We start from the raw sequence: 13,849 nt of genomic DNA on the forward strand, positions 1-13,849 counted from the left end.
ACAGAGTGGGATGACATGACTTGACTTCATAGCTGGTAAGAGAAGGTGTAAGGTAACAAATTGTACCTTTCTAGTGAATATGTTCAATCAAAGTTTGCTCTGTATTAAGGAATCTGTGATTTACGAATATTTAATAAAATTTCTAATGAAACATTTTCATCTTCTTAGAAGCATTTACTTTTCAAAAAATTTGGAATGTGACAGCCAACTTAATGCTTCTTAGTGGACAGATTTCTATTAGTAATGATGCATTTAAAAAGTACAATACTTCTTTAAACTACATAAAATCTATATCCTTTCCCTCTGAAGAAGAGAAGACTAAGTCCTGATTTATTAAGAGACAGAGTACATAGGCAAAAACCCTCACAATAAATTATGCACACAGCCCACAGAAGACAGTGGGCTTACCATGATGACAGCTCCCCAGGCTCCACGTCATTTAATTTACAATTCAAATCTATTCTTTGCCAAAAGCAGACTTATTGGGCTCTCCAATGAATCTGATTCTTTTTAATGTACTGGTTTTAGAATCTACATTTCCATAAAGAGAACCACCTGAAGTTTTGTGTTGTCTGGCAATGGACAATAAATCTCTCTAAATCCCTGTTCTCCACGTTAGAAACTAAATAATGAAACGGAACATCACTCACACTGTCTTCTGGCCTCTCCAAGCTGCTCTCTGAGATACCTTCGTAGGAGGTCACCCCTGGATATGGAACACTGAGACCAGCATCTAAAAAGAAAAACAAAAACATGTGTATGAATTCAGTCCGTGACTAAATCATAATGTCTATCAGGAAACAATAAACTGATTTTGATGCCATTCATATTAAGTCATTTGCTTTTTCATCTGCAAAACTGTGTGCATTTTAACCTCAAGACACATGAATTTCCTCAGCACAAGAAATAAATACGACTCATTCAACAAGCATTTACTGATACCTCCTATATGTCAGCCTCTATGCAAGCCTCCAGGGATACAAAGTCTCTATCCTTAAGGAGTAAACTAACTTGTAAAACTCTCAGAGAGGGAAGTAGCTGAAGATTGGAATTGGCCAAAAATTATAATTGTTGATGCTGGGCCTCACCATGCTATTTTTTGTACGTTTGAAATTTTCAACATAGAAGAACTTTTTTAAAAAAAATTAAAAATAAAGAAATCAACTACTAATTTACAGGAAATATAGAGGTCAAAGAAACATACAAACAAAATATACCACAGAATGCAATTAGAAAAATCCTTACTCTGAGAAACTCTAAAAGACAAATGACAAATAGTGGAGCTACAAAGGTTCTACCTTTTGACATAAGCAGTGATTACAAAGTGTTTGCCTTAAACCAATTCTTTAGGTTGTACATTTGTTTTAAGGTTTTCAGATTCTGTATTATGTACTTAATAATTAAAGATTCTTAAGTAACCCAATTATAATGTCATAAAATAAGTGAAAAAACACTGCTTTTTCTTGAGACTTCTTCAACAACAAAAGGAGAGACAAATTGGTATTTTTTAAAATATGAGCTGAAAATTGTGCTTCCTTGCAACTAAACAATAAATTTTAAAAGATAAGTGAATAAAGGCACAAAAGCATACCTCCCAGTGTTGACATGTCACCAACAGGAACTGGAGATGACAATTCAGAGCTAGGAAAAAAAATGTCTGGAGTTAATAAAATGACAGAAATGTAAGGGTTTATTTTGGGGTTTGTTTTCCAGAAAGGAATTCACCTGATCTCCAAATAAGGATTCTCAAACCAAAGTACTAAGTAGCAATCAAAAAAAAAAAACTCATTTATTTTACATTTTTTGATGCCTACTCAACCTGAATCACCCTACATAATATTACATAGTACTACATATTATGTAATATGCATATATATATGTACACACACACATAATATACCCTACATAATACATAATACTACATAACCACTCTACATAGTACTTCCTTACTATTTCATAACCCTGTTTCATTTTTTTCCTCAGTTCTTTTCACTATGTGAAATCATTCTGTTAATTTATTTATCTATTTCTTTGTCTATGTCCATACCCTTCATCTTCTAGAATGGCATTTCCTAATATGGTAGTCAGTCAGGTAATTTAATTTAAAATTAAATGAAGATTCAAAATTCAGAATCTCATCCACACTATCCACATTTCAGTGTTCAACAGTCATACATGTTTAATGGCTATTTTATGGAACAGCCTAGTAAAGAACATGTTCATCATCACAGAAATATCTATTTAACAAGACTGCCTCAAGAATGTAAACTCTAAAAAAAAAAAAAAAAAAGAATCTAATCTAAACTCCATGAGATTAGGGCCCTTATTTGCCATATTTGCACTGTATCTTCATCTTAAAACAGAAACTACCACTTAATAGGCACTGAATAGATATTTTTGGAATAAATAAATACTATTGACCAACCAGTCTAGTGTAGAAGGCACTTGGCATACAGCTGTGAACAAAATACTCATGGTCTATGAACGTTACCACCTAACAGAAAATAGTAACAAACATAAACGCAACAAGCAGTTCAGACACAAAAGTACTGGCAGTCACGGGGAACATATAAGCCCAAATCTCATCTCATTTGAGAGATCACAGAATCATGAAACTTCGTAGAATAAAACAAATCAAGCTTAGAGACATGATTTGCTATAGGCTACATTGCTCCCAGGTTTCAGGTCCCCTGGCTTCAGGTCCTCCTTTTACCATTCAACCCTGCAACTATAGGCAAAGATCAGAAGAGATCAGAGGATAATCTGAGAAAGTCCTTAAAGAAAGGGTGTTTCCACCAGTCTAAATCTCCACACATCCCCAAATATATAAATTACAGTAATTGAAAACTCTCTTCAACTTTCTACAGGCAGGTTTCCAAAGATGATTTAAACACAGTCAAAATGTCTCCCTCTTAGACTCCCTTCTGTCTCAGTGAGCCCCATCTTCACTTCAGAACCACTACTTCAAATTGTCCTGCTGCATTAAACTAGATCATGGGGTCACAGCCACCAGATAAATGTGGCACACATCCTGAAGCAGCAATTTTCACTTTAAAGTAAAAGCACAGTTCAGTTCAGTTCAGTCGCTCAGTTGTGTCCGACTATTTGCAGCCCCATGAATCGCAGCACGCCAGGCCTCCCTGTCCATCACCAACTCCCGGAGTTCACTCAGACTCATGTCCATCGAGTCGGTGATGCCATCCAGCCATCTCATCCTCTGTCATCCCCTTCTCTTCCTGCCCCCAATCCCTCCCAGCATCAGAGTCTTTTCCAATGAGTCAACTCTTCGCATGAGGTGGCCAAAGTACTGGAGTTTCAGCTTTAGCATCATTTCTTCCAAAGAACACCCAGGGCTGATCTCCTTTAGAATGGACTGGTTGGATCTCCTTGCAGTCCAAGGGACTCTCAAGAGTCTTCTCCAACACCACAGTTCAAAAGCATCAATTTTCTGGCACTCAGCTTTCTTCACAGTCCAACTCTCACATCCATACATGACCACTGGAAAAACCACAGCCTTAAAAGCACAGAGAGCTAAGCAAAAACTGATATGAATTTGGACATGTATAAACTGCTGTATTTAAAATGGATAACCAACAAGGACCTACAGTTATAGCACATGGAACTGTGCTCAGTGCTATGTGGCCACCTGGATGGAAGGGGAGTTTGGGGGAGAATGGATCCATGTATAGTTCAGTCCCTTCGCTGTTCACCTGAAACTATCACAACATTGTTCATCAGCTAGATCCCAATACAAAATAAAGTTTAAAAATAAATAAATAAAACATAATATTAAAACATGTGTGGCTGTATTATAGAGTACAATATAAAGTTTAAATGAATATTAAGTTACAATATGATCATTTCAAAGACATTTCATGACTGGAATTGGAGTGGGGGAGCTGAGGCCATGTTCCCTAAACCCCCAAGCTTTGGTAGAAAATTTGAGAAACATAGGCTAAAAAAAAAAAATCTCACCATAAAGATTCTCCTGGTTTTTAAAAATACTATCTAAAAAGAATAACATATTAAACCAAGACACCAAACGTATCACTACTTGTTATTTTTGGTACACTTGCAGGAACCTGCTTACTTAGCTGTCATTCAAAAGAATATAAAGGAATATGACATCTGGATAAGTCATTTTGATGAATGATGAGTAGAGGAAGACCTGGGTGATAAGAAAAGGTCACGGAGCTAGCCAATGAAGGAACTGTGGTGTAAAACAGGCCCATTTGATTCCAGAAACCTCTCTCTTACCCACATTAATTCCACACTACATGGCCTTTATGTGACCCATATTCCCTAGAAGGGCAACCAGGATGGTTTTCCTTGGTCTTAATGATAGTGGTGTTACATCAGCTAAATGACCTAAAAGTCAAAATGTGTAAGGACCCAGAAATAGGAAGGGAAATCTAGTGAAAGCTGGAGAGCAATTAAGTATGAAGAGCAAAGAGGTCAAAGTAAAACAAAGCACAATACAGTAATCAGCATAGGAAGTTGAGATGACATGGCAGAGAAACCAGACTTCACCAGGGATCGGTCAAATTGTCTCCCACATCAAAATCAAATTTAAGCTAATTCTCTAAGTCAGTAAGTAAGCATTCAGAATGGAGAAGTTCACTTACTTCAATAGAATTAGATTTCACTTACTGAATTCAAAATAACTTTTTTTTTTTTTCAAAATAACATTATTTTAATGATGGTAAGGGCTTCCCCAGTGGTTCAAATGGTAAAGAATCCACCTGCAATGCCAAAGACCTGGGTTCGATCCTTGGTTTGGGAAGATCCCTTGCAGGAGGTCATGGCAACCCACTCCTGTATTCTTGCCTGGAGAATCCCCATGGACAGAGGAGTCTGGTGGCCTACAGTCCACAGGGGCACAAAGAGTCGGATATGACTGAGAGATTAAGCACAATGATGGTAAGTGGGCAACTCTCAGTAATTTAAAACACTTGTCCAACACTCCCAACACTTAATCCCTCATCTTCCCACACTTCTTTCAAAAGACAGTAGCATGAATCCTTTCACATTTTCTCATTAGGGATGACTCCTACAGGGATGCCCTAGAATGTCGCTCACAACAGAATTAGAATACAGAGCTGTATTGAGTTTAGAGACAGAAATGCCTCATTTCTAGGCCAAGCCACAAATTTGAAGTTGGTCAGCTAAGATCTTTAGCTTAATGTGAGCAGCAAACAACCGTCTACTGTCTCATCTCCTCAGCTTATCCAGCACATAATTTTTTCCTCACAGCTACTGGCTAATCATGTCAGTGGAATTCAGATGGAACTGTGTCAAAAATACCACAGTCACATGGAACCTATGTTTAAAAACATACTAAGGGGACTTCCCTGGTGGCAGTGGATGAGAATCCACCTGCCAATACAGAGGACACAGGTTCGATCCCTGGTCCGGGAAGACTAAACGTGCCACAACTAAGCCTGTGCACTAACCTGCTCCGGAGTCCATGAGCAACAACTACTGCAGCCCATGTGCCTACAGCCTGTGCTCCACGGCAAGAGGAGCCACAGCAGTGAGAAGCCAGTGCACCACAATGAGAGAGCAGCCCCCACTCACTACAACCAGAGAAAAGCCACGCAGAGCAACGAAGACCCTCCACAGCCAAAAATAAATAAATAAAATTGTTAAAAATAAATAACAAAAATACAGTAAGACAAGCCAACAATCATTTCATACCTAGACTACTATTCCCTTTTACAATTTCCTTTCCTTTGCTTTGCTCTAGAACCTGTTAACTATAATCAGCACTTAACAAGAAAAAACTTAAGGCAAGGAGTTAGGAATCCTGGGTGCTAGTTCCAGATGTATCACTAACCTTGTATATAGCTTGGGAAGATGCCTCAGTTGCTCTAGGCCTCAAGATCTAACCTCTAAAACAAGAATATCTCTTTCTCTACCTACTTCACCAAGGTGTTGGTGAAAACTAAATAAAATATCATTATACAGAAGCATTATGTAAAGGATGAAATGCTAAACGAACATAAAACAGGGGTGGGAGTTGGATCAAGATGGCCGAGGATTAGAACAAAGAGCTCACCCTTTCCCACAAATACATAAAAAATACATCTACATATGTAAGGATTCTCATAGAACATCTACTAAATGCTGGCAGATCTCAGACTTCCACAAGGGCAAGAAAATCTCCATGTAACTGAGTAGGACAAAAGAAAAAGGAGAGAAAGGAGTAGGATGGGACCTGCACTCCTGGGAGCGAGCTGTGAAAGAAGAACAGTTTCAACCAGACAGCAGCAGACAAGTGGAGAGAGGCCTGCTGCACAGAGGGCTGGTGCCCCCCTCCTGGCAGCACTCCCCAGCCTGAGACACTCATCTGCTGGGGGCGGGGCTGGATACTGAGACTCCAGTTTCCATGCTCAGAGACAGGGAGGACTGGGGTTGGCTATATGGTGACACCCTGAGGGAGCCAGGGTGTGGTGCGTCACACAGAGGGAGTCAGGAAGATGCCTGGACCCATCAGAAAACCAAGGTGCCACTGCTGGGGAGCGTAGAAGGAAATGTGTGCAACTGCCATGGGAGCTTCTTTTTCAAGGCAGGACACCACTTACCCTCTTCTACATAAGTTCCAGGTGCAGCTATTGCTGCCATCTTGGACTCCAGAGGTAGCTGGGACTGCTGCCCTGTGTCCCTGGGAGTATGCACAGGGCCAGGCACCTGAACACTGCTATAAAAGTGATCGTGGCCAGCACATGCTGAGAAAAGAGACAGCAAGCTTTCAAATCAAAAACAGCTCTCATGCCAAAAACGTATTAAACCCACAAGCTACACAGGGACGCTCATGCTTATAAACAACTCTCCAAGACAACAGTAGATAATTGTTTCCCCTAAACTCACAGAATGAGAGAAATACAGCAAAATGAAGAAGCAGAGGAACCACTCCCAGTTAAAAGACTAAGAGAATTCTCCTAAAGGAACAATGAAACAGACCTCTTCAGCCTAATAGACACTGAGTTCAAAAAGAAGGTAATGAAAATACTGAAGGAATTAAGAGAGGTTATCACTAGAAATGCAGATCACTATAAAAATGAACTAGCAACTGTAAGGAAGAACCAAGAATATTGAAAATTTATTTGCTGAGATGAAGGCTGAGCTAAAGACAATGAATAGCAGAATAAATGATGCAGAAGAAAGAATAAATGATCTTGAAATTACCCAATCAAAACAGCAGACAGTTTACAGTAGCTAGGACATGGAAGCAACCTAGATGGTCCATTGGCAGATGAATGAATAAGAAAGTTGTGGTACATATATATAATGGAATATTACTCAGCAATTAAAAAGAACACATTTGAGTCAGTTCTAATGAGGTGGATGAAACTGGAGCCTATTATACAGAGTGAAGTAAGTCAGAAAGAAAAATACCAATACAGTATATTAACGCATATATATGGAATTTAGAAAGATGGTTAACGACGACCCTATATGCAAGACATCAAAAGAGACAAATAAAGAACAGATTTTTGGACTCTGTGGGAAAAGGTGAGGGTTGATGAGGGGATGAGGTTGATGAGGGATGATTTGATAGAACAGCACTGAAACATGTATATTACCATACGTGAAATAGATGACCAGTCCAAGTTTGATGCATGAAACAGGGCACTCAAAGCCAGTGCACTGGGACAACCCAGAGGGATGGGGTGGGGAAGGAAGTGGAAGGGGCGTGGGGGAGGGTTGGGACAGCCACACCTGTAGCTGATTCATGTAAATGTATGGCAAAAAGCACCACAATATTGTAAAGTAATTAGCCTCCAATTAAAATAAATTAACTTTTAAAAAATAGCAGACAGAAAACCAAATGAAATTAAAAAATGAAAGCAATATAAGAGACCTATGGGACAATATAAAGTGTGCACTCTATGCATAATAGGGATTACAGAAGGAGAAGAAAGAGAAAAGCGGATTCAAAACATATTGGAATAAATTATGGCTGAAAACCGCCCAAACCTATAAAAGGAAACAGATATTCAGATATAGGAGGCAAACAAGATGGACCCAAACAGACCTACACCAAGACATATTATAATACAACAGGGTTTAATGGAGTTACATGTCAGCCCAAACAAATAATATATATGCTTTTACATTTGAATCAATTCTAACGAGGTGGATGAAACTGGAGCCTATTATACAGAGTGAAGTAAGCCAGAAAGAAAAACACCAATACAGTACAGTAACACATATATATGGAATTTAGAAAGATGGTAATGATAACCCTGTATGCGAGACAGCAAAAGAGACACAGACGTATAGATCAGTCTTTTGGACTCTGTGGGAAAGGGCAAGGGTGGGCTGATTTGGGAGAATGGCATTGAAACATGTATATTATCATATGTGAAACGAATCGCTACTCCAGGTTCGATGCATGATACAGGGTGCTTGGGGCTGGTGCCCTGGGATGACCCAGAGGGATGGGATGGGGAGGGAGGTGGGAGGGGGTTCAGGATGGGGAACACATGTACACCCGTGGCAGACTCATGTTGATGTATGGCAAAACCACTACAATACTGTAAAGTAATTAGCCTCCAATTAAAATAAATAAATTTATATTAAAAATAAATAAATAAAAGTGTATTTGGCTTTGTGATCATGATGGGCATCGTCAAGTACAAATCTAACTTATTGGAGATATCAAGAAAAAAAAATTTCACAGATCAGTCCTTACACTGAGAATAACACCAGGGACCTGATAATAGACTTGGATGATTGAACAGAAACTCAATTACTCATCCAAAAAATACTTAGTAAGCACACGTCCTAGGCTGACTTTGTATTGAAGATAAAACTGTAAGAAGATGGTAGGGAGTTAGGTGACTGGAGCTAAGGGGTGATGTTTTCAAGATGTCTGGCTGGAGACAAGTGGTGGAGGAGGATTTTTTGTAAAATAGGTAACTTGGGAAGATTTGAGCATGTTTAAATATTAATAAGTAGTTGGTAATGGGAGAAGCTGAAGACTCAGGAGAGAGAGAAAAAAACAATTACAGGTTGATGTCTAGGAGGTAAGATGGGATATGAAGTCCTGAATAACGGGTAGGAAATGGTTTTTTTAAAACAGACTTGCTAGATGACAGTAAGGGGAGGTGAAATCAGTACACAGCAGAGTGTCTGGTGTAAGTCATATGTTAGCAGTTGGGTTACAGTTTACATAGAAGAAGTAACTTAAATTACAGAGAAGTAATGTGGTAAGCAGAAGAGTGATATCCCAAAGATGTCCATATCTTAATCCCCAGAACATGTGACTATGTTATTTGCAAAGGAAAGTAAGGTAACAGATAGAATTAAGGGTACTGATCAGCTGGCCTTAATTCTTAAGTAGAGACCATATCCTCTGGTTTTATCAGGTAGACCCAATGTAGTCATGCATGTGTATGTGTGTGCTAAGTTGCTTCAGTCATGTCTGACTCTTTGTGACCCTACAGATTGCAGCCTGCCAGGCTCCTCTGTCCATGCAATTCTGCAGGCAAAAATACTGGAGTGGGTAGCCATTCCCTTCCCTAGGGGATCTTCCCAACTCAGGGATAGAACCCACATCTCTTAAAACTCCTGCACTGGCAAGCAGGTTCTTTACCACTAGTGCTACCTGGGAAGCCCCAGGGTAGTCATAAGGACCCTTAAATGAGGAAGGAGGCAGAAGAATCTCAGAGTGACAGAATGTGAGAAAGTAAGCCACTGCTAGTCATAAGCCAACCAACACGGGCAGCCTCTAGACACTGAAAAGGGCAAGAAAACAGATTTTCCCCTAGAGTCTCCAGATAGGTAACGCAGGTCTGCCAACATGCTGAGAATCATGTCAAGCTTCTGCACTATAGAACTAGAAGATAAATTTGTGTTCTGTTGGGAGAAATATCAATAACCTCAGCTATGCAGATGACACCACCCTTATGGCAGAAAGTGAAGAGGAACTAAAAAACCTCTTGATGAAAGTGAAAGAGGCGAGTGAAAAAGTTGGCTTAAAGCTCAACATTCAGAAAACAAAGATCATGGCATCTGGTCCCATCACTTCATGGGAAATAGATGGGGAAACAGTGGAAACAGTGTCAGACTTTATTTTTTTGGGCTCCAAAATCACTGCAGATGGTGACTGCAGCCATGAAATTAAAAGACGCTTACTCCTTGGAAGGAAAGTTATGACCAACCTAGATAGCATATTGAAAAGCAGAGACATTACTTTGCCAACAAAAGCCCATCTAGTCAAGGCTATGGTTTTTCCAGTGGTCATGTATGGATGCGAGAGTTGGACTGTGAAGAAGGCTGAGCGCCGAAGAATTGATGCTTTTGAACTGTGGTGTTGGAGAAGACTCTTGTGAGTCCCTTGGACTGCAAGGAGGTCCAAGCAGTCCATTCTAAAGGAGATCAGTCCTGGGTGTTCATTGGAAGGATTGATGCTAAAGCTGAAACTCCAATACTTTGGCCGCCTCATGTGAAGAGTTGACTCACTGGAAAAGACCCTGATGCTGGGAGGGATTGGGGGCAGGAGGAGAAGGGGACAAAAGAGGATGAGATGGCTGGATGGATGGCATCACCGACTCGATAGACATGAGTTTGAGTGAACTCTGGGATTTGGTGATGGACAGGGAGGCCTGTTGTGCTGCAATTCATGGGGTCGCAAAGAGTCAGACACAACTGAGCAACTGAACTGAACTGAAGCTACTAAAGTTTGTGATAATTTGCTGCAGCAGCAATAGAAAACTAATACAAAAATCTCAACACAGAATGAGAGCCATCTCAAGAAAATTATAAAAATAAATTTAAATATAGAAAGTGATTAAATTAAGGGTTTTAAGGGATGACTACAATATTCACTAGCTTCCCTGGTAGCTCAGACGGTAAAGCGTCTGCCTACAATGCAGGAGACCCAGGTTCAATCCCTGGGTCGAGAAGATCCCCTGGAGAAGGAAATGGCAACCCACTCCAATATTCTTGCCTGGAAAATCCCATGGACTGAGGATCCTGGTAGGCTACAGTCCATGGCGTCGCAAAGAGTTGGACACTACTGAACGACTTCACTTTTACAATATTCAACTTAAAGAGGGGCTAAATGAATTCCCAGGCCACTCCCAGTATTAGCTAACTCCAGGTCCCCTCATTTCAGCAAGTACCATAGTTGATGCTTTTCATCCCACTCCAACCTGGTCTGCTCTAGTTTCATAGGAAGGATATCAACTTTTAAATTTTCAAATTCAGTTATATGTATTTCAAATTTAGTTCATATGTATTGCTATTTTTATACATGCCCTATTTTCTAAGGATGATAAATAATACTTTGAGTCCCTTCACATCTAGGACATCAACAAAACATATATGACACACTCAGTTCTCTAATTTGTTTATTTATGTATTTGTTTCAATGGGATTAACACATATTTCCAAGAAATAGTAGATGAATGCAGCAAACCGCACCCAACCAAAGTGAGCTATGTAGAAATACACAAACTACACCTCAAACATCTTCCAGCTACTCCATGTGTTATGTGTTATAACATCAGCCCACATATGGTGTTACAACTTACAACTTTTCAATCTATTTCAGATAACCTTCCTTCATCCCTTTGTAACTCATGAGTTACGATCTTCCCAATGTCTGTTTTCACAGGCAAACTCCAAGGCTTCTTCCAGATTACAAGTGATACTTATTATTATAGCTTTTATACACTTCTTAACCATGTAAGATGTGCTATTGTTTTCATTAGGTACAACCATGAAGATTACTGGCAGGACCCACCAGATTGTTAAGTCTACTGCATGTGTATTGGAATGGCAATCATAAGGAACCTCTGAGCTCTGCCTCTTGAAGGTAAAGGACCCACGCCTAAAGCACCACATGGCCCCACATCTAAGCTGGTGCTCAATCCCAGGCCCTAAAACAGACTTGGTGGTACTGTTAGTTATATGAAGTGAGACCACAAGGAGTCCCACTTCCCTCCTGCTTACTCACACTTGATTTGGAACTTACATATACCCCACTACCACCAAGAGATGCAGTCTAATTATGCATTTGCCTGGACTCTGCTGCCCAGGCTACACCTCTGGACACTGACTCACTTTGTTGGTTTTTCAATCTGTTGTTCCATCTAACTTGAGACAAGATTATGGACCTGAACTGCATGCCCTAGTGATTTTTTTTTTCACCCCCAAAAAGTCACCTACATACTGGCATAACCTAGATACTGAATATGGATAGAATTAGAAATCATTAGTCCCTGTACACTCAAAATCCCTCACCTTCCATGATCTGCTTTGTCCTGCCACTGCTCAGGAGCCAGAAACAAGCTTAATCCTAAGCCTAAAGGCCCACAGAGCCATGACTCAAATCACTGGAGGATTCATTAAAGCTGTGCTAGTCTTATGCTTCAAGATCACAAACATCATTAAACCATAAAGTGACCCGCACCACAACCCCATCATTTAATCAACCATCCTCCACTAAGATGTACCATTTTAGATAAACAGTATTAGCCTGTAAGCCTCAACAATAGTAGATCATTTTGTATTCCAGTTCCAAAAATCTATTTCCTCACCAAGAGAAAGGAACAAGTCCACCTCTTAGTAAGGTCAGTCAGTAAACAAGCACAGTGGCTCTGAAGGTGGTTTGGAAAGGGAAGTGGCCTCAAGATGAGGAAAAGACTTTGAGACTTACCCACAGGCCTGGTTATAGGAACAAGAAATAGGAAGGAATCATTAAATTTGGGATGAGCCTTAGAACAGGTATGATAGATCTCTGTTGCCAAACATGAACTTAGTGGGGAAAAAGACACTTACCCACTTACAGTCTCCTTTGCATATGTCAGTTTCTAAGGAAAACAAAGATACAAAAATGATGATGTGAGTGAAAGACAGTTATTAAAGCAGTAAACAAAACTTATTGCACAAAGAACACTAATGCCCTAACACAGAATCTATGTTATTATTCTTACAGTTAAATAGTTAAAGTACGAATGATGCAAAGTTTATTTTGTGACTCAGAACATCCCACCCACCACTCAGTTTCTGTGTATGTTCCCCAAAGTCCCTGTGCTCTCTTAATGGACACAGATTAACAGACTTTACCTGCTAATCATTCCAGAAAGGTCTACGGGTTAGAGATGGGTAGAGTTTTACATTAATCTTCCATGGACTTAGAACCAAAGTGTTTTGTGATCTACTACGTTTATAGAAATTCCTATCATAGAGTAATATCATCATGTGGATAAAATAATTATAAAATCTAATTCTCCAGAATTCAGACAAAAAGATAAACTGTATCCATAGTTGGATTATTCCTTTGGGGCATTCAAAGAAAACTGTGTCCAAGTTATGTCTAAACTAGTGGTTTTATTTTGAGACCAATATGATAATCTGGAATCAAATTCTATTTTCTCTTTCTCAGCTATGGAGGCAAATCCAAAAAATTTCTCTGCTGCTAGGCCTCAACTTCCTTATCTGTAAAATGGAGAGATGATTACTCTAAATAATTCTCAAGATATTTATAAATAACTCACTGTTCTTTTTACTCTTCACACTCTCCTAGAACAATCTCAGCCAGTCTTTTTTTTCCTAAATTTTAATCTAACACCTTCAACTTGGATTTTATTTCCTTTAATTAATCTCTCAATACATATAAACACAGAAAAATCATCAATTAATCAATTTGTACTATTAGCTTTAAAATTTTATAGGCCAGCATGGTAGTTATTTTTAAAATGCTGGAATTCTGAGTTCTAATAATTGTCAACCACATAAATTCACCACCTATGAGTAAACAGTTGTTATATTTAAAATCAAGCTAAAAAAAATAGATGTATATATATGTATAACTGAATCACTATGCTGTAAAGCA

The 13,849-nt window shown here is 39.2% G+C and overlaps 1 protein-coding gene across 7 annotated transcripts in view; it reads right to left on the reverse strand.

Moving 5' to 3' along the window:
* IMPG2 (interphotoreceptor matrix proteoglycan 2) overlaps positions 1-13,849 on the reverse strand; it is a 78,311-nt gene that overhangs the window by 54,842 nt on the left and 9,620 nt on the right. For 6 of the 7 annotated variants that reach the window (XM_070790608.1, XM_070790693.1, XM_070790567.1 and 3 more), the window contains 3 exons: positions 12,793-12,824; positions 1,592-1,641; positions 651-733 (listed from right to left, as the gene is read on the reverse strand). In XM_070790608.1, coding sequence (XP_070646709.1) covers positions 651-733; positions 1,592-1,641; positions 12,793-12,824 — 165 coding nt within the window. Of the gene's footprint in view, positions 1-650; positions 734-1,591; positions 12,825-13,849 lie in introns of all 7 variants that reach the window. The other variant, XM_070790732.1, reaches the window with a different exon arrangement.

The sequence above is a fragment of the Bos indicus genome, chromosome 1 (genome assembly GCF_029378745.1).
Source record: "Bos indicus isolate NIAB-ARS_2022 breed Sahiwal x Tharparkar chromosome 1, NIAB-ARS_B.indTharparkar_mat_pri_1.0, whole genome shotgun sequence".
In the NCBI taxonomy this organism is placed as follows: domain Eukaryota; kingdom Metazoa; phylum Chordata; class Mammalia; order Artiodactyla; family Bovidae; genus Bos; species Bos indicus.